This window comes from Pongo abelii, chromosome 9, assembly GCF_028885655.2.
Source record: "Pongo abelii isolate AG06213 chromosome 9, NHGRI_mPonAbe1-v2.0_pri, whole genome shotgun sequence".
In the NCBI taxonomy this organism is placed as follows: domain Eukaryota; kingdom Metazoa; phylum Chordata; class Mammalia; order Primates; family Hominidae; genus Pongo; species Pongo abelii.
The window spans coordinates 2,978,478-3,001,199 of record NC_071994.2 but is presented as its reverse complement, the minus strand read 5'-3'; the positions used below and the strand labels follow the sequence as shown (position 1 = coordinate 3,001,199).

The window sequence follows — 22,722 nt, the reverse complement described above, 5'->3', positions numbered from 1 at the left end:
TGGAGCCCGGGCCTGGGGCGCTGGCGGGCGGCCCCTCCCAACCCTCGGCGCGCCTCGCCCGGCTGCCCGCCTCACTGAAGGTCAGGGCGCTTTGTTCTGCGCCGCGGGCGGCCTTCTGGGCGGCGGCCCCGCGGAGGAGGCGAAGACGGCGAGAGGCGGCGGCCGCTCAAATCTCCCGCTAGCCCGGCCCGCCCCGCGTGCGGGGGCTGTGGCGGTTACACGGCCGGGCGCGCCGAAGCGTTCAGGCTTCCCGTTTTTAAGGTGGAGACGTCCAGGATTTCTTTATTAGATGTTTAGGAATTTGAGTTTTTCCGTAGGGCGATTGTCATCGTGAGCCTCTGTGGGGTCAGGCTGGGCTAACTGGGGTTTTGATGTCAGCTTGGTGTGGCCGAGGGCACGTCTGACGGGGAAGAAAGTCCTTGGCGTTGCTTCTTAGCTGTTGGGAGCTGTGCGGTGCGAGCGAGGTGGGCGGCGTGCGCTCCCCGAGGACTGGCCTGAGTGGCCTTAGACTAGTTACTCACGGGACTTGGTTTCCCAGCCAAGGTGGGCAGCAAGTCTGTTTACTATTTAAAACCGTCTTTCACAAGGGAAAAGCAAAATCTCCAAAAAAAAAATCGTACATGTTATGGATGGGAAAGTGCCATGCTTTTCTTTCAGTTCAGAGATGGCGGAAGAGGTCACATTTGTATTTTTTGACCTGACCAGAGTCTTTGTTTTTTTCAATTTTCCCCTTCTGAATGCTTTCCGTTCACCCCAGCGAAGGATGGTGTGGTCATGATAAGACTTTCCACCGTCCACAGTTCTCTAAGTCTGATTGCGGGGCAGGAGGCAGACATGTTTAGGGTCCAGTAAAGGGGACTCCAGCCTTGGGACCTTTAGACCCTAACGTGTGTGTCACATCACCTGCCTGGGTGACTGTGCGCTCCTCTGGCAGGAAGGTCCGCCATTTCATTATGTTCTCGGAGGAATCGTCGGGGCGCATTCGTCTGTGCTTTGGTTCGCATTCCCCAGTCTGCATTACTTTTTCTTGTAGTAATCCGTGCCTTATCCTCCTGCATTAGGTATACGGTATAAAAATAGACTTTAAAAAATTCTCTTACCTTAAAAATATACAAATAGATTAGGTTGTTGGACCTTAAAGTAAGTCTAAGTTGCTGCCTTCCTGTAATAGTGACTATACCTCTAAATGACTAATACCTGCACTGCGCACCAGGGACTCCTTCAGCCTGTTTGCGTGTGTTAACTCATTTCATAATCTAATAATCTGAGATAGATGCTATTGTTTTTCCATTTAACTACTCTGGAAGCTGAGGCCCTGGGAGGTTAGGTATAATGACTTGTCCCAGGTGACAAAGCTTAAAGACCCAGGCAGTTTTAACTGTACCCAGGGTTACTGCTTCTGTAGAGCGAATGAAAGAAGTTTTAATGAGAAATTGTTTTCATCGTTGTACTAAGCTTAACTGAACTCTAGCTTACGAGGTTTTGAGCTGGTTGATCATTTCCATCTCAAAATTATCTTACTCCACAGGATGCCAAATGCCTCCTATAGTAGAATTTTGAGATTCAGACTGGGATGAGCAATTGCTAATGGAATAAATAATATGCAAATGTAAAATGAAGTTCAGAGAAAGCAACGTGGTGATAGAATGGAGAAGTATTCCAAAGATAAAATGAGTGACTACAGAGAGAGAGAAAATTATTTAGTAGTAGTTCACAAGTTTGCGTAGAGATATTTTTACTAGAATTTCAGGGCCTTATGATGTGATTTTTATGAACCATTTTAACACGTTACTGCTGTCTTAAATAGCTGTTATTACATATCCAATTGCAGTCTTTTTTTTTCCTGGTTGAGCAGTGTTAGCTTCAGAATGTCTGCAGTTATTTGTGCCTATATGTCATAGTATCTTAACACTTGTGAATTTTATTGTGTAAGCTTTAAATCCGGTACTGTTTTTCAAAATGAATATGGAGTAGTCATTGGAGAAATTGGTTGAATTCTTTGCAGTAGCAAATAAATTTTAATCATTTTTAAGTTTGATAACCTTGGTAAACTGAATTTGAAAAGTTTACACGTGCTTTAGGATGTCCTCAAAATGTACAGGGCATTGTGTTTTGCAAATTAGCCATTTAGCCATCAGATTCTTCTGTAGAATTTTGATCTTTTTGCCCATATGAGAGGTAGTTCTTATTTGTATGGAGGTTAAGTACCTGCGGGTGGGATGTGTTCATCACCACTTTACAGTATGAATTTGAACTTGAAACTGAAATGAAAACTTTTCTGTTAACCTGTCAGAGTTTTTAGTAGCCTCTTGTTATTGACCGCATGTTAATTCCCTTTGTTGGCTATTCGCAGCTAAGTGTGGGGACTGAAATCTTTATTTTGTTTTCCTTCTTTTGAGCAGTTGATAGTCTCTAGCATCAGGAGGAGGTGACCTCAAATATATATGTATATATAGTAGTGCTTTTCTTCCTTCCCTTTAGTTGTCTGCAGTTTAAAAATTATTGTGATAAGTTTATGTTTTACTTCCAAAAATGTTGCCAAAGAGCCTATATTTTTCAGTTTGTTTTGGAAGAAAAATACTTTGTGGGCAAGAAGGTGATTTAAATTCCTGACGGCCTAAGAGGCGTCAGCTGTGTGAAATAGGCCAGTGCTGTTACTGTTTGAAACCATGATGGTTTATATTTGAATAAGACAGCAGAGATGAGCTTGTTGGGAGTTTGGCCTGAGATTGCTAGCTAAGGAATGCTTGCTTTTTTGCTTAAAGGGAAATGTGTTTTAGGCATCCACGGTAAAAAGCTGATATTACTTAGTTTGATTCTTCGACCACTATGGTGATAGGAAGTAGCTGATCTCTGCAGGAAACTGCTGTTACCCGGCCTCAGCTGAATTTTTGTGGGACCTCTTAAGGTAAGCAAATTTATGCCTCCCGAAACTATAGTTGTAAGGTTTGTCTTTGAGTATATAAGTAATGGAAAACCCTTATCAATAGGTAGATAGTAAATAATTTTGTATTTGGCTGCTATGAAATTTTTAAGAAATAGTTTGTGGTGATATAAATTTGTTTTCATCTGGCAGTCATTGGTTTTCCACCCTGCCCTCTTAAGAGAGAACAGGGTTGCTTTACTTTGTTTGCCAGAGCTTTACATTTTGCATTTAGTAACAGAGGCATTGTGTTTTTGTAGTATGAAAACAACGAAAGATCACTTTGTGAACTTTACTTTTTGATTTTGACCACTTGCTGTGTAGCCTTAAGTTTCTTACAAGTATCCCCTGTTAACTGTTAAAAACGAAATGTGTGTTCATTTCATGTCCTTGGGACTTTTAAAAATGCACTGTGCATTATCCGGAAAAGCCTGTTCAAAAACAAGATGAGATAATTTCTGTTTAATTTGTGGTAGAATGACCGTACACTTTTATGTGCAAGGGTTTTAAGTATAATAATGAAAATAGTACTTGTTTACTCAGTTACCGAAAAGTAGCTTTCAGTGATTTGCATCTGTTTACTTATTCATGAGCATCGTCTATGTGCTGGGCACAGTTCTAGGTACTGGGGCCTCCCGCTGAATAATACAGAAGTCTTTGCCCTTGTTTCTGCTATGGGAGACAGACGAACAAGTTAAATGGTGGCAGGTGCTTTTGAGAAACAGTGGAGAGGAGTAGGGACTTTGGTGGTTGCAATTTGAAATAGGTAGAGAGGGAGTGCCTTACTGACAAGATGACAAGATCTTTTAATATGTACTGGATTAAGAAGTTAGCCTCATTGAGTCGTATACTAATGAACTGCCCAGAAAAGAAGGGTGGAGGAGATGGGAGTGCAGCAGTGAAGACTGCTGCGCCACAAGTAAAATGTAGTGTTTTGGTTAAGGAAAGGAAATCATTTTTTACTTTCTTCTTGAAACCCCAGGGCTTGGCACCCCACAAGTCTCTGAAGAGATAGTCTGCTGCTGTTTGGAGGCAGGTATTTCAGTAGATCTTGTAACCAAACATGAATGACTAAGGCAGTGTCTCTCCTCTGTGTCTTCAGAAACTGCTTGAGATGTGTGCATGCAGTCCCAGACACCATGCATGCTGTGTACTGGTAACAGAGACAAGCTGTCATTTGGTAGCAGTTAGTTAAGGAAAGATTTCTTGGCAACCAGTCTCATCCCAAGTCTATTGCTGGGCCCTGGGACTTCTGTATTGAGCAAGTAGACAGGGTCCCTGCCCTTGTGGAACTTGTGCTTTAGTGGGCAAACATGTATTATTCATTGCTTTTTTTTTTTTTGAGATGGAGTCTCGCTCTGATGCCCAGGCTGGAGTGCAGTGGCATGATCTCGGCTCACTGCAGCCTCTGCCTCCCAGGTTCAAGCAATTCTCCTGTCTCAGCCTCCCGAGTAGCTGGGATTACAGGTGCTCACCACTACGCCTGGGTAATTTTTGTATCTTTTTAGTAGAGACGGGTTTCACCATATTGGTCAGGCTGGTCTCGAACTCCTGACCTCAGGTGGTCTGCCTGCCTGGGCCTCTCAAAGTGCTGGGATTACAGGCGTGAGCCACCGGGTGCCCAGCCTATTCATTGCTTTTAAACATTATCATGGGCCTGGCATAGTGGCTCATGCCTGTAATCACAGCACTTTGGGAAGCTGAGGTGGGCAGATCACCTGAGGGTCAGGAGTTTGAGACCCTCTCCAGCCTGGGCGACAGAGCGAGACTCCACCTCAAAAAACAACAACAACAACAACAAAACATTATCATGGAAAGTTTAACAACATGATTAACTTCTGATCCTGGAGAGTGGTAATGATAGACTGGATCAGGAGTCTACTGGCCTGGGCAATAGAAATGAAATCTGGACTGTCTCAGGGCTTCGTATAATCGCCAGGTTTTGTGGGTGGGGATGTTGGGGTGTCCTACAGGGGTATCTTGATTCCTTCTGAGAACAGATCATTTCTTTGTCCTTTCTGATGTCCTAATCTAAAACATCCAGTACTCCTGGAGGATTTGAACCTGTGCCCAATGGCTGGTCAGACTCCCTCTTGGATTGAGAATGTTGGATTGCCATTCCTTAGACTGAATGTGGGCCAGGCAGTTGTGCTTTAGAAATTTATCTTAGAGGCCGGGTGCGGTGGCTCATACCTGTAATCCCAGCACTTTGGGAGGCTGAGGCAGGTGGATCACCTGAGGTCAGGAGTTTGAGACCAAGCCTGGCCAACATGGTGAAACCCTGTCTCTACTAAAAATACAAAAAAAAAAAAAAAATTAGCCGGGCATGGTGGTGGGCACCTGTAATTCCAGCTACTTGGGAGGCTGAGGCAGGAGAAACTGGGAGGTAGAGGTTGCAGTGAGCCGAGATCGCGCCACTGCGCTCTAGCCTGGGCAACAAGTGCGAAACTCTATCTCAAAAAAAAAAAAAAAAAAAAAAAAAAATTTACTACCATCCCTAATTTTGTAGGATTTATAGGATGTAAGAAAATTATAAGGAGTCTTTGTGAAAACATTAATTACATTTGAATTAATTTTAATCCTTCAGTTATCTCCCATAAAGACATTGAGGACCTTTGAGTTTATTAAGACAGAGTAAATATATAAAAGTTTTGTGGAGTACGACCACACTCTCTAGCTTTGTCTCTCAAACATGGCCCAATTTTTTTTTTTTCTTTTTTTTTTTGAGACAGAGTCTGGCTCTGTCGCCCAGGCTGGAGTCTAGTGGGGCAATCTTGGCTCACTACAACCTCCGTCCCCCAGGTTCAAGCAATTCTCCTGCCTCAGCCTCCTGAGTAGCTGGGACCCCAGGCGTGCGCCACCATGCCCAGCTGATTTTTGTATTTTTAATGGAGATGGAGTTTCACCACGTTGGCCAGGCTGGCCTCGAACTCCCGACCTCATGTGATCCGCCCGCCTTGGTCTCCCAAAGTGCTGGGATTACAGGCATGAGCCACCGGCCCATGCCATGGCCCAATTTTATAGTTACTCTAGCTATAGAGTAGATGTTTTCAGTTCAAAATTAGGAATGTAAGGTTATATTTTGTTACAAAAATCTTTAAAAATTTCGTATGAAAACAGTTGTTTGGGGTACAAGGAAGTTAATCCATAAATAGGATTGTTACAGTGTCTAATATAAATAAAAGAACATTTGTGTAGTCATGGGAATTCTTTTATTTTTTTTTTCCTTGACCCAATTAACTGGGTGAAAATTCGCTTGCCAGTTCAGATTTGGAATTGTAGACACAGTTAAAGTTTTTGACCTTGGGAGGGAACCTGAACTTTAGAAAACTTACAACATTCTTTTGCCTGGTATCCCTTTCATAATTTAACTTGATTGTCTTTTATTTATTTTTAGTTATTATTTATTAACACAAAATTATATTTATGATGTATAATGTGATGTTTTCAAGTACTATACATTGTGGAATGGCTAAGTCAAGTTAATTCACATTAGGTGGTATACTGATTCTGACAAGAACACTTAACATCTACTCTCAGCAGTTTTTCAATTATGTGATACATTGTTGTTAACTATAGTCACCAGGTTGTATAGATCCCTTGATTGCCTTTTAAAAGTGAGAGAACCTTCTGGATGAGTCTTCCGGCTGTGCTTTTATAAGACTAGTATTAAACCGAACATAACATTTAAAACAAACATATTTATTTTCCTCAAACCTGTATATTTGATAGTTCCTTATAACTCTCTGTTTTAAGGGTGATAGGGATTGACAAACAAAAATAAATAATTTGTGGTGCTGAAACCTGACTGAACTCCAGCTTGTTTATAATACCACCACTCTACATTGTCTTTCCTTATACAGGTTGAGCACTCCTGATCCCAAAATCAAAAATCCAAATGCTCCAAATTCTGAAACTTTGTTAGTGTTAACATTAATGTTACAAGTGGAAAATTTCACACCTGACATCATGTGATGGATCACAGTTGAAACTTTGTTTCATGCACAAAATTATTTAAAATATTGTATAAAATTACCTTCAGTCTATGTGAATAAGATGTGTAGGAAACATGAATGAATTTCATGTTTAGATTTGGGTCCCATCCCCAAGATACCTGATGATGTTTATACAAATATTCTAAAATCTGAAACACTTCTGGTCCCAAGCATTTCACATAAGAGATACTCAGCCTGTATAAAGGGTGCAGTGTTTAAAGTAACTTAATTTGTTGGTTTCATATCAAGGAATATATGTAGTCTATATGCATGGCAGTTACAAAAGTGAAAAGAGACCTGGCCTGCTGTTATGTACTAGGCAATTTGTCTCCATTAACAGTTTCTCAGGTAGCCACTGTCTTCTAGTTTGTGGATGATGAAACTGAGGTCTGGAGGAAGGTTATGCAGAAGAGCATGAGTGGGAATGAGTATGGGGAAGTAGACAGGGCCTGAATTGGTAGGAATGTGTATTCTGCAGAAGGTGATGGGGGACCATTGAAGTGTGTTTGTTAGTTTTTTGTTTGTTTGTTTTTTGAGACAGAGTTTCGCTCTTGTTGCCCAGGCTGGAGTGCAATGGCGAGATCTCGGCTCACTGCAACTTCCGCCTCCTGGGTTCAAGAGATTCTCCTGCCTCAGCCTCCTGAGTAGCTGAGATTACAGGCATGCGCCACCATGCCCGGCTAATTTTGTATTTTTAGTAGAGACGGGTTTCTCCGTGTTGGTCAGGCTGGTCTCGAACTCCCCACTTCAGGTGATCCGCCCGCCTCGGCCTCCGAAAGTGCTGGGATTACAGGTGTGAGCTACCACGCCTGGCCTCCGTTAAAGGGTTTTTAAATCTTCACTGACTAGGGCTGGGTTTGGGTTGCTGCTGTGGTCGTGGTGGTGAGCATAGCCAGCCATTGTAGGGTTTGTTGCCTTTTTTTTTTTTTTGAGACAGGGTACTTGCTCTGTTGTCCAGGCTGGAGTTCAGTGGCGCAGTGATAGGTCACTGCAGCCGCCAGGCCTCCAACTCCTGGGCTCAAGTGTTGCTTCTGTCTCAGCCTCTCAAGTAGCTGGGACCAGAGGTATTAACCACTGTGTCCAGCCTCATTTTTTTTTTTTCTTTTTGTTTTGAGACAGTCTCACTCTGTCTCCCAGGTGGGAGTGCAGTGGTGTTATTTCAGCTTACTGCAACCTCTGCCTCCTGTGCTTGAGCGATTCTCCTGCCTCAGCCTCCTGAGTAGCTGGGACTACAGGTTGACACCACCATGCCTGGCTAATTCTGTTTGTTTGTTTGTTTTTGTAGAGACGAGATTTCCCCATGTTGCCCAGGCTGGTCTGAAACTCCTGAGCTTCAGGTAATCTGCCCACCTTGGCCTCCCAAAGTGCTGGGATTATAGGCATGAACCACTGTGCCCGCTGCATTTTTTTTTTTTCTTTTTGGTTTTCATCTTCTTCATTAAAACATAATTTATTTTTTTGAAAAAGTGTGTAATATTTGTTGTATTTTGAATCTTAAAAATAGCACGTTTTATTTCTAAACAATAAGAATTTTTAAAAAGTAGTTGAGTTAAATACAGAACAGTCATAGATTATAATTAGAACTTTTTGTTAAATACAGAGGGGTTTTTTTGTTGTTGGTTTTACCCTAAAGCTATATGATTCAGTGGTTTGGGCTTTGCTCAGGTACTGAAGAATGAACATTGGCCAGTTTTCAGCTGGAACAACCGTTTAGCGAGGCCCTCAGGTGTATTTCCGACATCTGAGTTTAAGGAACTTCATAACCACACCTGTATTATTTTACATTTAAGGATTTAAGCTATGCATTTAGCTGTTACTTTAAATGCATTTAGATTAGATTTTGAAATTGTATAAGTCAGGCATGTTGACTCACACCTGTAATCCCAACACTTTGGTAGGCTGAGGTGGGAGGATCTCTTGAGGGTCAGGAGTTTGAGACCAGCCTGGGCAACTTAGCCAGACCCTATCTCTACAAAAAATAAAATTAGCTGGGCATGGTGGCCTGCGCCTGTTGTCCCAACTACTCGGGAGGCTGAGATGGGAGGATTGCTTGAGCCCAGTAAGTTGAGGCTGCAGTGAGCCAGGATTGCATCACTGTGCTGCAACCTTGGTGACTGAGATCCTATTTCAAAAAAAAGATAAATTTTCTTTAGTTTTATTAATATCAAGTTTTTCTATTTAAGAAGTAAATGCCCTAGAACACACCCTTAATATTCAGTTACAATGTCATCTAATTCTACCAATATAGAAATAATCATCTTTAAAAGTGGAATAATACTGAGTATATTACACAAGGTTTTTACACAAGCAATGCATCCTCAGTGTAGAAGTAATGGAAGATACGGAATAAACAAATGCAATTAGAAAATAATCCCATAAGTTAATTTGAAAGTGTAAAACACCAGTAAATGCTTTGACTTACTCTAAAATAATTGGGCTATCATTAATATATATTTGTGTTGCCAAATGTGTTATAAAAAATAAGGCAAATTAGAATTGATGTTATTCTGAAGTCTGGTTATTTTAGTGCCAATAAGATAATTTTTTTTTTTTTTTTTCAGATGGAGTTTCACTCTTGTTGCCCAGGCTGGAGTGCAGTGGCGTGATCTCCGCTCACTGCAACCTCTGCCTCCTGGGTTCAAGTGATTCTCCTGCCTCAGCCTCCCGAGTAGCTGGGATTACAGGTGTGTGCCACCACACTCAGCTAATTTTGTATTTTTAGTAGAGATGGGGTTTCACCATGTTGGTCAGGCTGGTCTTGAACTCCTGACCTCAAGTGATCCACCCACCTCGGCCTCCCAAAGTGCTTGGATTACAGGCGTGAACCACTGCGCCCGGCTGAGAAATTTTTTTATGAGTAAAGTTTGTGTGTGATGAAATGCCCAGATCTGAAGTGTATAGTTTAATGAGCTTTAACAAATGTATATACTCAGGTAACCTCAGTCAAGATCTAGAACATTTTCATCACTCTAGAAAGTTCCCTCCTGTCCCTTCTAGTGGACTCCATCCCACAGACAACCATTGTTTAAAAAGTATATTGAACAAATATTTTTGTTTATGAATATAATTATTACAACTCTTTTTAATTTATAGGGGATAAAAACATTCAGATGGCAGATCACAGGTAAGCCAAAGTGGACTTTGTTTATTGCAGTTTAAAATTCAATTGGTGAGCAACAGCCAAGCCATATTTCAGTAAATATTAGAATCAAAGTTAAATGCATTTCAGAGTCTAGCTGATGGCTCATTTCTTGTGTATGTGTTTGAGCACGCAAAGAAATTACTTCAGACATGAACAGTGCCTCAGACATTGATACTTACAGATCTTTTATGGAAAGTAATTGTTTTGCTCTCCATGCTTTACACCCCTGGGGTGAAGCCAGGTAATTTTGACGCTCTCCTAACGGTCTGTAGTTGTCAGTGATCAAGTGGAAGATTTTGTTTTGTGGATTGAGGGTTACTTTTAGTTGTGTATATTATTTGATATTTATTTTTTGTGAGGGAGGTGTGTCCAGGCATCTTTAAAAACTGTTTCATGGCTCATTTTACACTTGTTGCGGCCAATTTTACAAAGCCACTTTGGGCACTGTCTTAACTTGGTAAGACTGCCTTTCTCTGATCACATGAGCAGCTGACCAAACAGTAACATGTTCGTTGGTTGATAGGTTTCGTTTGAGGGCTTGGAGCAGATTTTTTGAGGAAAGAAGCTGTAGAAATGAGAGCTAAGAAGCTTTGGCTAAGGTTGGAAATAAGAACTTTGTAGGGCTTTATGTTTGGGAGAGGAGAGGGGATGTTACGTAGTAGAATATTTTTATAGCAGAGAGGACAGCCTCTGAGATAACATGCACATTGGTAGTTGTCTTCTACCCAAATCTGACATCACTGTAGAGATACCTCTTAATATATTGAATAAGAAACATGTCCATTTGTGCTATGTCTTTGGAACTTTCTTTACAATAATACTTTTTAAACATACTGTTGTTTTAGTTTTTCAGATGGGGTTCCTTCAGATTCCGTGGAAGCTGCTAAAAATGCAAGTAACACAGGTCAGTTCACTGCACATGGAGAGTTTGCATCCAGTATGGGGAATGTTCCTCTCTCTGGAAACATTTATTAATGCAAGTAAAGGATTCCTGTACTGCAGTGGTTTTAGGAAAGCTAGAGTAATTAAAATGAAAAATCAGTATCTCATTAACAAAAGATTTATTTATTATAGGAATTCAGACTCTACAGTAGTAAAGAGAGTAATAGTACAGTCTACCTTCTTATACCTGCCATCGCTGAGCTTTAGTATTGATTAACAAATGACCAGTCTTTTTTCTTATTTTTGAGATGGAGCCTTGCTGTGTCACCCAGGCTGGTCTTGAACTCCTGGACTCAAGCAGTTTTCCTGCCTCAGCCTCCCAGGTAGTTCACAGACCACTGCTCCTGGCTATTTTTTTTTTTAAGTCTATACCCTTTACTTTCCTTCCTTTGGAAAGCAGATCTTAGGAATGTCATTTTGTTCATAAATTCACAGATGCGATATCTTTCCACCATTAAAAAAAAAACAAACTATGTATCTGTACTCCCCACTCCCTCCAAACTGTTTGAAAGCAAGGGGTGGATATCTATTTTCCTAAAACAATTCTACAATATCATTACCAAGAAACTTAACATTGGAGCAATACTATTCTCTAATAGACAGTCATGCTCCTATTTCCCTGGTTTTCCTCAGCAATTTTTACCCCACGCCTGAATCTAGCACCTACTCAAGGATCATGCGTTTTGTTTTGTTCTAGAGTCATCTCCCTACCTTTTGCATCTTTTATTAATACATCAACACATCAGCGCTCTGGGCCACTGTTGTCTTATAGAATGCTCACAGTCTGGATTTGCCCAGTCGTTTCTTCCTGATGAGATTCAGGGTAAACATTTTGGCAAGAAGGGCACACAGGTAACATGATGCAGTGGTCGTTGCTTCCGGAGGCACAGGGTGTTGGCTCGGCACCTGCCCAGGGACACTGAGATTGATGATTAAGACAGTGCCTGCCAGACTTCTCTGTTACCAAGGTCCTTTCACCTTGGAAGCAATCTGTCAGGCACTTGTAGATATCCTCTTCTTCAGCAAACTTTCACACAGACGTTTTAGCACCCATTGATATGTGTTTGTATATGCATGTAGTATTTATATACTATACATGTGTACACAGTTTTATATATACAAATTATGTACCTTAAATACACTTCATGTGCTTCATGTTAGTGGTTGTGTTTGCAGTTCTATTATAAATGTTTAAAATTGAGTGCCTGCTTGGTGTGTTTGACTTACCCACATCATGGGAGAATACTTGGGATGGGAGAATACTTGGGTATGTACTGGCTCTAAGCAAGGGAAGGGCGCTGGGTTTGAATTTCTGTATTGTGTCATTAAGAGGGAGATTGTTAAGAGTCTGTGTCATGAGCCAGATGTCTGCCACTTTTTAGTCACAACTGGATAAAAGGACAGTCACTACCTTCTCAGGATCTCATTCATTGGTTTATTGGGAAATGGGCTTATAAATACAAACAGCTCGGTATTGTGAGCTCACTACACATGTAGGTTAGCCCTAAGTGGGGTGGAATGGTCAGAAGTGCTTCCGGGAGGGAGGTGGGTTTGGGCAGAAGGTCATTCAAGGCAGAGGCAAGTAGCACATGCAAAGAAAACTTAGGGAACAGTGCTGGCAGGGAGCTAGTGAGCCTTGGGCTCTCCTGGACTGTGAAGTCTATGGCACCACAGTGAGCAAGGGAGCTAGTGGATGCTCTTTGACTTTGAGGAACTGATCTCATCTCTGTTCTTGGCTTCTGGACACCACCATGAGACTTGGGGGTAGACCACGTGAACTTACATTAATGATGTCCTCAGTTGTTTAAGTCTGGGGCTTAAACAGCCACAGTCCTGGTGAGAGCCAGGACTCTCTAGGTATTTATTCAATACATTTGTAACTACCCATCAGATGATTAACCCAGAGTGTTAAATGCTCTTAAAATAAATTTTAATTATTTTCAAAACATGTTTAAGAAGTCACTGGTATATGTATTTAGAAATTAGTAGATGTAAATCTAGGCAAAGCTAAGTAGATATGTTACTAATTTTTGACTCTTGGCTATTGTGTGTGGTGGGCATATTTTAAATGTTTGGTCTTAACTCTTCATAGAAAAGCTCACAGATCAGGTGATGCAGAATCCTCGAGTTCTGGCAGCTTTACAGGAGCGACTTGACAATGTCCCTCATACCCCTTCCAGCTACATCGAAACGTAAGTGTGCTGTGAATTGGGTCTCATGCAATTTGGAGAAACAAAAAGAAAATAAAGGAAAAACCACTTTTCACTTCCTCAGAACAGGAATAAATGTTTTTTTCATTCCAAGATAATTGTCTGTGAGAGACAGGCACTGGGATATGAGAGGAGTTACCCTACCCGGTGCTTAGGCTCAGAGTTTGCCTGGTGGATGGAGTAGGGTGACCTGTCAGTTCTGATAGGAAGTGCACAGTGCCATCCTGTGGAGGGCTAGAGGACTTCACAGATCATCCGAGTTGGAGAGGACAGCTGGTGGCTCCTAAGTTAAACTAAGAGAACCACTCCTTGACTTAGCCACATGAGCCTGTGACACCAACACCTTAAAAAAAAAAAAAAAATTGGGCATAGTGCCGCCGCATGCCTGTGAGTTTTCACTACCCTCCAGCCTGGGTGACAGTGAGACTGTCTTTAAGAAAAAAAAAAAAGATGGGGTCTCACTATGTTGCCTAGGCTGGTTTTGAACTCATGGCCTCAGTTGGTTCTCCTGCCCCAGCCACTCAAAATGCTGGGATAACGGGTGAGCCACCGCGCCTGGCTGACACCTTTGCTTTCTTACGAGAGGCCTGTGTCCTAGATGTATTGCACTATGAAAATGGTAAGGATGGTGATCCTAGAATCCTAGGATGGCTCTTGTCAGGACCTCCCTGTCTTATTTCTGGAAGGAATTTTTGGTTTTTGAGTTGGAGTCTCACTTTGTTGTCCATGCTGGAGTGCAGTGGCATGTAATAGCTCATTGTAACCTTGAACTCCTGAGCTCAAGTAATCCTACCTCAGCCTCCAAAGTAGCTGGAACTATAGGCATGCACCACCATGCGTGGCAATTTTTTTTTTTTTTTTTTTTAAAGGGATGAGCTGTTACTGGGCTTCCATCTATAATTGGGTCAGGGCTTGGTCTCCCAGGGGGCCCCATCTTCCAACTGTTTTCCCCAGTCAGGACTGCCAGGGCTATTACGACAAGAAGGGGACATTTATTTTTTATTTTTATTTTTTGAGACAGAGTCTTGCTCTGTCATCCAGGCTGGAGTGCAACTTCCACCTCCCAGGTTCAAGTGATTCTCCTGCCTCAGCCTCCCGAGTAGCTGGAATTGCAGGTGCGCGCCACCATGTCCAGCTAGTTTTTTGTAGTTTTATTTATTTTACTTCATGTTCTGGAGTAGATGTGCTGAGTGTGCAGGTTTGTTACATAGGTATACATGTGCCATGGTGATTTGCTGCACGTTTTGTTTTTGTTTTTGTTTTTTTGTATTTTTAGTAGAGACAGGGATTCGCCATGTTGGCCGGGCTGATCTCCAACTCCTGACCTCAGGTGATCTGCCCACCTCGGCCTCCCAAAGTGCTGGGATTACAGGCATGAGCCACTGTGCCTGGCCTAGAAGGTGACATTCAGAGTTTGCTTTGCCCATTTAGAAGCTTCTCAGGGATTACTTAGTGGGCAAGGTGTTTTGATGTTTTTTTTTTTTTTTTTTTTTTTTTGCAGACTAGATTGATGGGATGGAGTGATACTGAGTGGGAGTGGCAAGAATTGAGAATGAGTAATGGTTTCTAGTTTTCTCGCTTTAGAAACTGGGTTGGTGGGGTGGCATTCTGTGAGAGGAACTGCTTGAGTGGGATCAAGTTTATGTGGGACTAGAAGTGGTTCCATATGAGCCATATTGCAGGAAAAGTGCCTGCAGAGGGCTGGGTGTAGTTGGTATGAATGATTGAAGGACTGTTGGGGGCACACTAGGGTCCAGTTTGTTTAACATCCTTTGTCTAAATGACGAGTTAATGGGTGCAGCACACACCAACATGGCACATGTATACATATGTAACCAACCTGCACGTTGTGCACTTGTACCCTAAAACTTAAAGTGTAATTAAAAAAAAAATCCTTTTGTCATTTTACTTCAGTTGGAAAGCTTCAAAAATTAAACGAATTTAAAATTGTATAATTAGCCAGGCATGGTAGCCCACACCTGTAATCCTAGCACTTTGGGAGGCCGAGCACTTTGGGAGGCAGATTGCTTGAGCTCAGGAGTTCGAGACCAGCCTGGGTAACATGGTCAAACCCCCCATCTCTACAGGATGCAAAAAAATTAACTGGGCATGGTGATGTGCCCCTGTAGTCCAGCTGCTCGGGATGCTGAGGTGGGAGGATCATTTGAGTCCAGAAAGTTGAGGCTGCAGTGAGCCGAGATCGCACCACTGCACTGCAGCCTGGGCAACAGAGAGATCCTGTCACAATAAATGAATGAATGAATGAATGATTAGTGCAGAAAAGAGGTACAAATGGCAGTGGGAGTCTACGATTTTGTTAAATTCTTTCTGCTTTTCCCTTGTTCTCATCTACTACTAGCAGTAGTTCTAGAATGTTAAGCATTATTTGAGAGTCTTTGCTTAAACTAAGGACCTTTAGCTTGAGGTAGCTGTGGTTATACTTCACCCAGGAGAGTGGTCCTTTGGGATGCAAGGCAGTTGCTAATACCTCCCAGACCAGTGATATGTGTGTGTGACTTGCCTACTGCTCTGTGCTGTCTGTTGTTGGAGGGTAGGTCAAGTGCTTAGACTTGAGGACTCTGATCGTGTGAATGAGTATGCAAGATGCAGGACCCAGGGCCCTGCCCCAGGTAGATTATTTGGGTCTATGATGAGGCCAGGAATCTGCTGTTCAGTCCACATGATTGTGGGACCAGGGGCTTCATTTTAAACAAATATTTTTGATGGGTTAAACACAAGGATTTTTCTTCTGATTTATAAAAGTTATACATACAAACTATTTTTTAAAACATAGAACAGAATTGAAAGGCAAACTCACAGTTGACCTGACTCTCAAGGACAAAGTTGTGTTGCCTGTGGTCTGTGTTTCTCAGATTTTTTCCTCCAGTGTGTTAACAAGTGTGGACTCCCACGTGGCACTAAATATTCCTGGACAGTGTGATTATGAATAGGCAATATTTGAATGCTGTTGCACTTGCATTGTCCAGTTTTTCACTTGTACAGATCTATCGACGGACACTCCAGCATAAATACTTGATTGGGATAAATTTTTTTTTTCCTTTTGGTAAGATAAGGTCTTGCTCTGTTTCCCAGGCTGGAGTGCAGTAGCGCAATCGTAGCTCCCTGCTGCCTTGACCTCGCAGACTCAAGTGATCCTTCCACCTCAGCCTCCTGAGTAGCTGGGACTACAGGCGCACACCATCATGCCTGGCTAATTTTTTAAATTTTTTGTAGAGAGAGGTCTTGCTATATTGCTCAGGCTGGTCTTGGAGTCCTGCCCTCAAGCAGTCCTTCCACCTTGGCCTCCCAGAGTGGTGGGATTACAGGCATGAGCCACTGCGCCCAGTCTTAAGGATAAATTCTTAGAAGTAGAATTACTGGATCCAAAGAACATTTTTAGTATTTCTGCCCTTCAGAAAGATGAGTCAGTTAGAGGGCTTCTTGGCCCTTAGCCTCGTAAAACCTAGGTGTTTTGTTTTGGTTTTTAATTGCCAATTTGGTAAGGAAAAGATGAGTGTTCTTAAATGTTTGCATTCTTTTGGATATTTTATGAAATTGAATCTTTCTTCATGTTTGACAATTTGTGTTTTTTCTTTTGTGAATTATCTTTTCTGCTTCCTCCTGTATCCTTTTTTTCCTATTGGGGTATTTGTCCTTTTCTTAATTTTTAAGAGGTCTTGTTCATAGTAAGGATGTTGATTCCATGTTAACCTAAATTTATTTTAATAAAATTGAAAAGCATGCTGCTTTATTTTGCAGGCATGAGGATATTGTATTTCTTACTCCCTTTTTTAGTTTACCTAAAGCAGTAAAAAGAAGAATTAATGCATTGAAACAACTTCAGGTGAGATGTGCTCACATAGAAGCCAAGTTCTATGAAGAGGTACATGACTTGGAAAGAAAGTATGCAGCACTATACCAGCCTCTCTTTGACAAGGTAGGGAGCTCTGTTAATTTAATATACAGATAGTTTTCAACTTATGAGAAGGTGTTAGGTTCCGATAAACCCATTATAAGTTGACAACATCTAGGGTAAGAACGCATCTAACTTACCAAACATAGCTTAGTCTAGACTACCTTAAACAAGCTCAGAACACTTACATTAGCCTGCAGTCAGGCAAAATCATCTTCCATAAAGCCTATTTTACAATAAAGTGCTGAGTATCTTGTGTAATGTATTGAACACTACACAGAGAGAGGAACACAGTGTGTGGCTGTATTGGTGCCCAAAGTGTGATGGTTTCTGCACCATCATGAAGTTGATAATCTTTAGCTGAACCATTGGAAATCAGGGACTGTCTTTATTTTACATCTTTAGGTGAAACGTCCAGATTTACCCAGGGAATCATTTAATATTTTTCTTTGAACCCTAAATTTAGAATCTTAAAATAAGTTATAAAAATATCCAGTTTTCAAAGTCTTTTTGTAGACATTATTTATAAATTTAACTCTTGAGTTTCCAAGTAAGTTAATAACATAATTCTAATAAGGTCTCATTTTTATGTAGAGAAGAGAATTTATCACTGGTGATGTTGAACCAACAGATGCGGAATCGGAATGGCACAGTGAAAATGAAGAGGAAGAGAAATTGGCTGTAAGTCTTTAGAAAAATGTGACTCATGTTCTGTTTTAATACTGTTAAAAAATAAGCATTTTTTAATGATTTTTAATTACTAGTAAACTTATGTGCTTCTAACAGTAGGTGCTGCTGCATCATTAGGTTGGGTTTAGATTCCTTTCTGATATGGATCTAGCATCTGACACAGTACTGTCAGTTAATAGGAGTAGGATGTAGTGCCACCTCAGTTATCTGTGGACAGGAGCATATTGAAATAAGGGATCAGACCAACAAAGATTAAAACATCAGAGAAAGCAAAGATCAAGAAGAGATGACCGTGTGTTCTCAGTCACTGGAAGATTGGGGGAGTTGTGAGGGGAGTACCTTCCTGCTCAGTGGCATGGACTAGCTTGCCCCCTGAGAGGTGCTCAGCCAGTGGATTGGTTGCGTATGGTTGTGGTGTGGCCACCAGTCACCTGCTCACAGCCTTTTTCTAGTGACTGGTCCCATTCCAGTGCTGTGAAAACTTCCAGTGTACCATGGATTAACTTTGTCAGCCTGATTTTATGTTTGGGAGACAAGTAACTTTTATCCTATAACTAACTTTTTGCAGTTTTTTTTTTTTTTTTTGAGGTATATGATAATTTTGGTAGCCATATGTGTTTTTGATCCTTTTAAAATATGTAGAACCTGGCCTAATTGAAGCCATGGCTGTGGATTAATACAGTTGTGAATCAGTTTCTAACAGGTCAAGGGAGATCTGCCTTTGCTAATTTAAAAGGCCTTTCATTTCAAGATCATTTCATCATAACAATCCCATTTGGCAAGGCATTCAGAATTTCCCATAGTTCCATTTAGTGTTGTGTTTCATCTCCCTTGGTCTACCTTTTCCCTGGGGCCTGACTCCCCTTCACTTTGCCATGTTGCCTTTCTGGTCACTTTCTGATGCTTGCATCGTGTCTGTGAACCGGCATTTATAGCCACTTCCTTAAAGCTGGATAAGTTGCTGAGCACTTTCTTGCTGCAGATACTGCTGCAGCAATTTTTTTTTTTTTTTTTTTTAACTTCAACTTACCACCCCACAAATTTTAACAAGAGGTCAGATTATTAGTCCAAGTGAACTTATTTATCCTTGCACTGGACTTTTTTTGACCAGTGATAGATGTTCTGCATATTTGCATTGCATCTCCTTAAGGTTGATGTACAGTCTTTGCATCTGCATTTGTGATGATGATTGTCTCAGGATGGCACCTCACAGAGCTAGCACTGGATGGCCTTTCCCAGAGTCGGTGGCACTTTGTCATCTCTTTAGTTTCTTCGCCTTTGATGTGAAATCAGGAATTCCATGTGGATGTAATGACTTGAATGCGTTTTTCCCTCAGAAGCATCCGAAAAGTGTTGCATGGCCCAGTGAGTGGTTTGGAGATGGAGACTCTGAAAGAAGGGTTTTTGATTGGAGATAATACAGGATTCGGAAATGATATTCTACGTTAAGCCACTGCATTATTTGTAAATTTGTATTTTTGTTACCTATTTTGCATCTTTTTTTTTTTTTAGGGAGACATGAAAAATAAAGTAGTCGTAACAGAAAAAGAAGCAGCAACAGCTGAAGAGCCAAATCCCAAAGGAATTCCAGAGTTCTGGTTTACCATCTTTAGAAATGTAGATATGCTAAGTGAATTAGTCCAGGTAAGCACATTCCTGTCTCGTAGAGAGATTATGTGGTAGTCTTCTAACATTACTTATCTATGGCATTTTTTAAGCACTAAACTGGGCATTGAAAGGTTATTCATAGTGGGCGGAAGGGCACTTTCTCTGACCAGGACCTCAGGTGAGCTGTCCTGATCTCACAGTGAATGGTTTATTCACAGTGGGGCTTCCATGCTGTCTTTTGCGGTTCTTGGTGGAAAGCTGGGCACTTCAGCCTGATCCCGAACTTTCAAATCAGTTCCTTTGACCTCTTGTAAAGGTCTGTTGTCTCGCCTGTGGGAAAGCCCGTGAATAGATTCAAGAGCCCACCTCTGTCTTACTGTGGTGTGAGTGCGCAGGAGACCAGAGAATGAATTTTGAATGGATGAGCTGTGTGTGTGTGTGTGTGTGTGTGCGCGCACACACATCTCAGTGAATTTTTGAACAAGTTGCTGATATTTTCTGATCATTTCTCTTGAAAAAGTGTCTATTTTTAAAAAAAAGGCTAGGCATGGTGGCTCATGTCTGTAGCCCCAGCAATTTGGGAGGTCAAGGTAGGCAGGTCGTTTGAGACCAGCCTGGGCAGCATGGCGAAATCCCATCTCTACAAAAAATAGAAAAGTTAGCTGGGCGTTGTGGTGTGCGCCTGTGGTCCCAGGTACTTGGGAGGCTGAGGCAGGAGGATCACCTGAGCCGAGGAGGTTGAGGCTGTGGTGAGCTGTGATCATGGTGCTGCACTCCATCCTGGTGGGTAACAGAGACCCTGTCTCAAAAAAAAAAAAAACACACAACAACAACAAAACCCAACCACCATTTCTGATTTTGTCTTTCCTTGACATTTCACTTTCTATAGTGAAATGGTGAACAAATTAAAAGGTAACAAATTTGGCTTTCCCTGAAATGAGTTATAATAGAAGTTTCTAGAACAGAGAAACAAATCTTGCCTTAAGTCTCACTGACTGACTTGCTGTCAGTTTTTATTGCTCCAGTGTCCCCAGAAACAGCACGTCTGCATTCAGACTTGCTCAGGACAGCTCCAGGCCCTGCTTGTGTGGGCAGAGTGCTTCTCCCGTCACAGAGCATAGGCACTGTCCATTACAAACTGCTATATTGTAATTTGCACAGGATTTTACAGCTACGATTTTTAATGGTTTTCACAAATGTATCACATTGCTGCCTCTGCTACCTCCCTTGTTTAATGCTTGTCCTGTGTCCTAAGCCAAAACTTAAGATGGAAAGAATGATGTATTTCTTATTCTCCTTCCAGACCAGAAAGCATCTAAAATAGAACAGCCTTGGTTTTTCCTGATCTGAGCTTCCTTTTCATATGAAAAGGTGGAATTTAAGAAGACTAGACCATACTTTTAAAAGAATGCCATGCACCAGAATTTCATTGGAAAAATTAAGTAATCTCTACCAGAGCCGTAGTCTCACCGTAACTGTGTATTACAATCACCTGAGCAGCTTTGAAAACTTAAATAGCAAAAACTAAATGCCTCATCTGTCACCATGGCACTGAGAGTTTTGAGGTGGTTTTAGGAACTCTAATGTGCACCCTGAGAGTTGAAAATCTCCATGACAGGGAGCAGGTGGAAAGACTAGCTCTTAGTTCGTTCTTCTCAGACTTCGGGGGGCATGGGGAGTGGCCATGGCAGTGCAGATTCTGGTTCTGTGGGGCTGCCTGTCTCATGGGCCCTGGGGTGATTCTTGCGCTGCAGGGTTGGAGCATCTTCACGTGGGATTGGGGGTGCAGTGATAACAGGGTTTGGGAGCTAGAGTTAGGTGACTCGAGTGAGTTTTGGTGTCCCCTTCTGTGCGTGTGGCCACTTGGTTATGGCATTGGGGTCACTGGCCATGGATAGCGCTGCTTTGGGTTTTGAGAGCACAGTGAGGCATTTGGCCACATTTTAATGGGGTGTCCCTTCTCATTCTCCCAGCACCTCTGTATTAGTGTCAGTGCTTCAGCGTTTCAGCCATGAAGTGTCTTTTGTTGCTTTTTAACAGCTTTAAAAAGATATGCAGGGGTTGATAGAGTACTCATTTAATATGCAGACAATGAGGAAATGTTATTTGTACTGTTTGTAACCTCATAGCAGGTAATGGTAGCATGTTCTATTTTGATTTTTTTTTTAACAATTTTTTCTTTTTTTTTTTTTAACGGAGTCTCGCTCTGTCGCCCAGGCTGGAGTGCATTGGTGTGATCTTGGCTCACTGTAAGCTCCACCTCCTGGGTTCATGCCATTCTCCTGCCTCAGCCTCCCGAGTAGCTGGGACTGTAGGCGCCCGCCACCATGCCTGGCTAATTTTTTTATTTTTAGTAGAGACGGGGTTTCACTGTGTTAGCCAGGATGGTCTCGATCTGCTGACCTCGTCCTCTGCCTGCCTTGGCCTCCGAAAGTGCTGAGATTACAGGCGTGAGCCACCGCGCCCGGCCAACAGTTGTTTTTTAATGTCTGGTTTTGAAGTCTGCCATTTCTGAGAGAAGCCCTTTCATTTTTAAGGGACATGGTCTTGCTATGATGCCCAGCCTAGAGGTCAGTGGCTTTTCATAGGCACAGTCATAGTGCACTGCTGTCTCAGTCTCCTGGCCTCAAGGGGTCCTCCCAGGTAGCTGGGACTGTAGGTGTGCGCCACTATGCCCAGCTCATTTTGGTCAAATATTAAATTCCAAAGACGGATTAACTCTGAGTCCCTTTGTTCTAAATTTGGGGATAGTTGAAATATATTCCTGCAAGTAGAGTGGAAAATTTGAGATGGCGGCTTTACGATCTGAGTGCGATGCCTCCAGTGTTGTGCCTTTGCTTCCTGAGTCTTGGGTGTCTGCCAGTGTGGGGCATTACCTTATATCTGCCCTGGACATTTAAAGTTTTGACCCACAGGGTACATGGCTGCTTGAGGAAATTAGAACATAATGGTTATTTTATGAAGTTTGGGAAAACATGAGTGGGCACTGCGTGTTTGAGTGGGATGAGTTTTGAAGTTCCCAGTGCCATCTCTGGAAGGCATTCTGGTGGAAGCGCTCATCTTGGTGATCTACAGCCAGCGCATGGCTCCGTGGGTGGCGCGCAGCGTCGGAGACTGAACGCCGCATGCAGGTGTGGCCCATTTCACAACTGCTTTTGGGTTACTTTTTGTCTAGATACTTGCAGGTATCTTTTTGTTGCTGTTTTTGTTTTGTTCTATAATGTCAGAAGAGTTGAAAGTTAGGTCTTACTTAATGGAAAATCGGGCACAGAAAGGGGGGAAATACCTCATGTTCACAC

General features: G+C 42.0%; 1 protein-coding gene across 18 annotated transcripts in view; it reads left to right on the top strand.

Annotated features, from left to right (window-relative positions):
- Window positions 1-22,722, top strand: part of NAP1L4 (nucleosome assembly protein 1 like 4) — a 45,229-nt gene that overhangs the window by 315 nt on the left and 22,192 nt on the right. For 2 of the 18 annotated variants that reach the window (XM_024254474.3, XM_054523700.2), the window contains exons 2-8: window positions 2,766-2,908; window positions 10,012-10,042; window positions 10,906-10,964; window positions 13,095-13,194; window positions 17,008-17,149; window positions 17,720-17,806; window positions 19,328-19,459. In XM_024254474.3, the coding sequence (XP_024110242.2) occupies window positions 10,029-10,042; window positions 10,906-10,964; window positions 13,095-13,194; window positions 17,008-17,149; window positions 17,720-17,806; window positions 19,328-19,459 (534 nt within the window). In that variant the 5' untranslated portion in view covers window positions 2,766-2,908; window positions 10,012-10,028. 18 annotated transcript variants of the gene reach the window in all.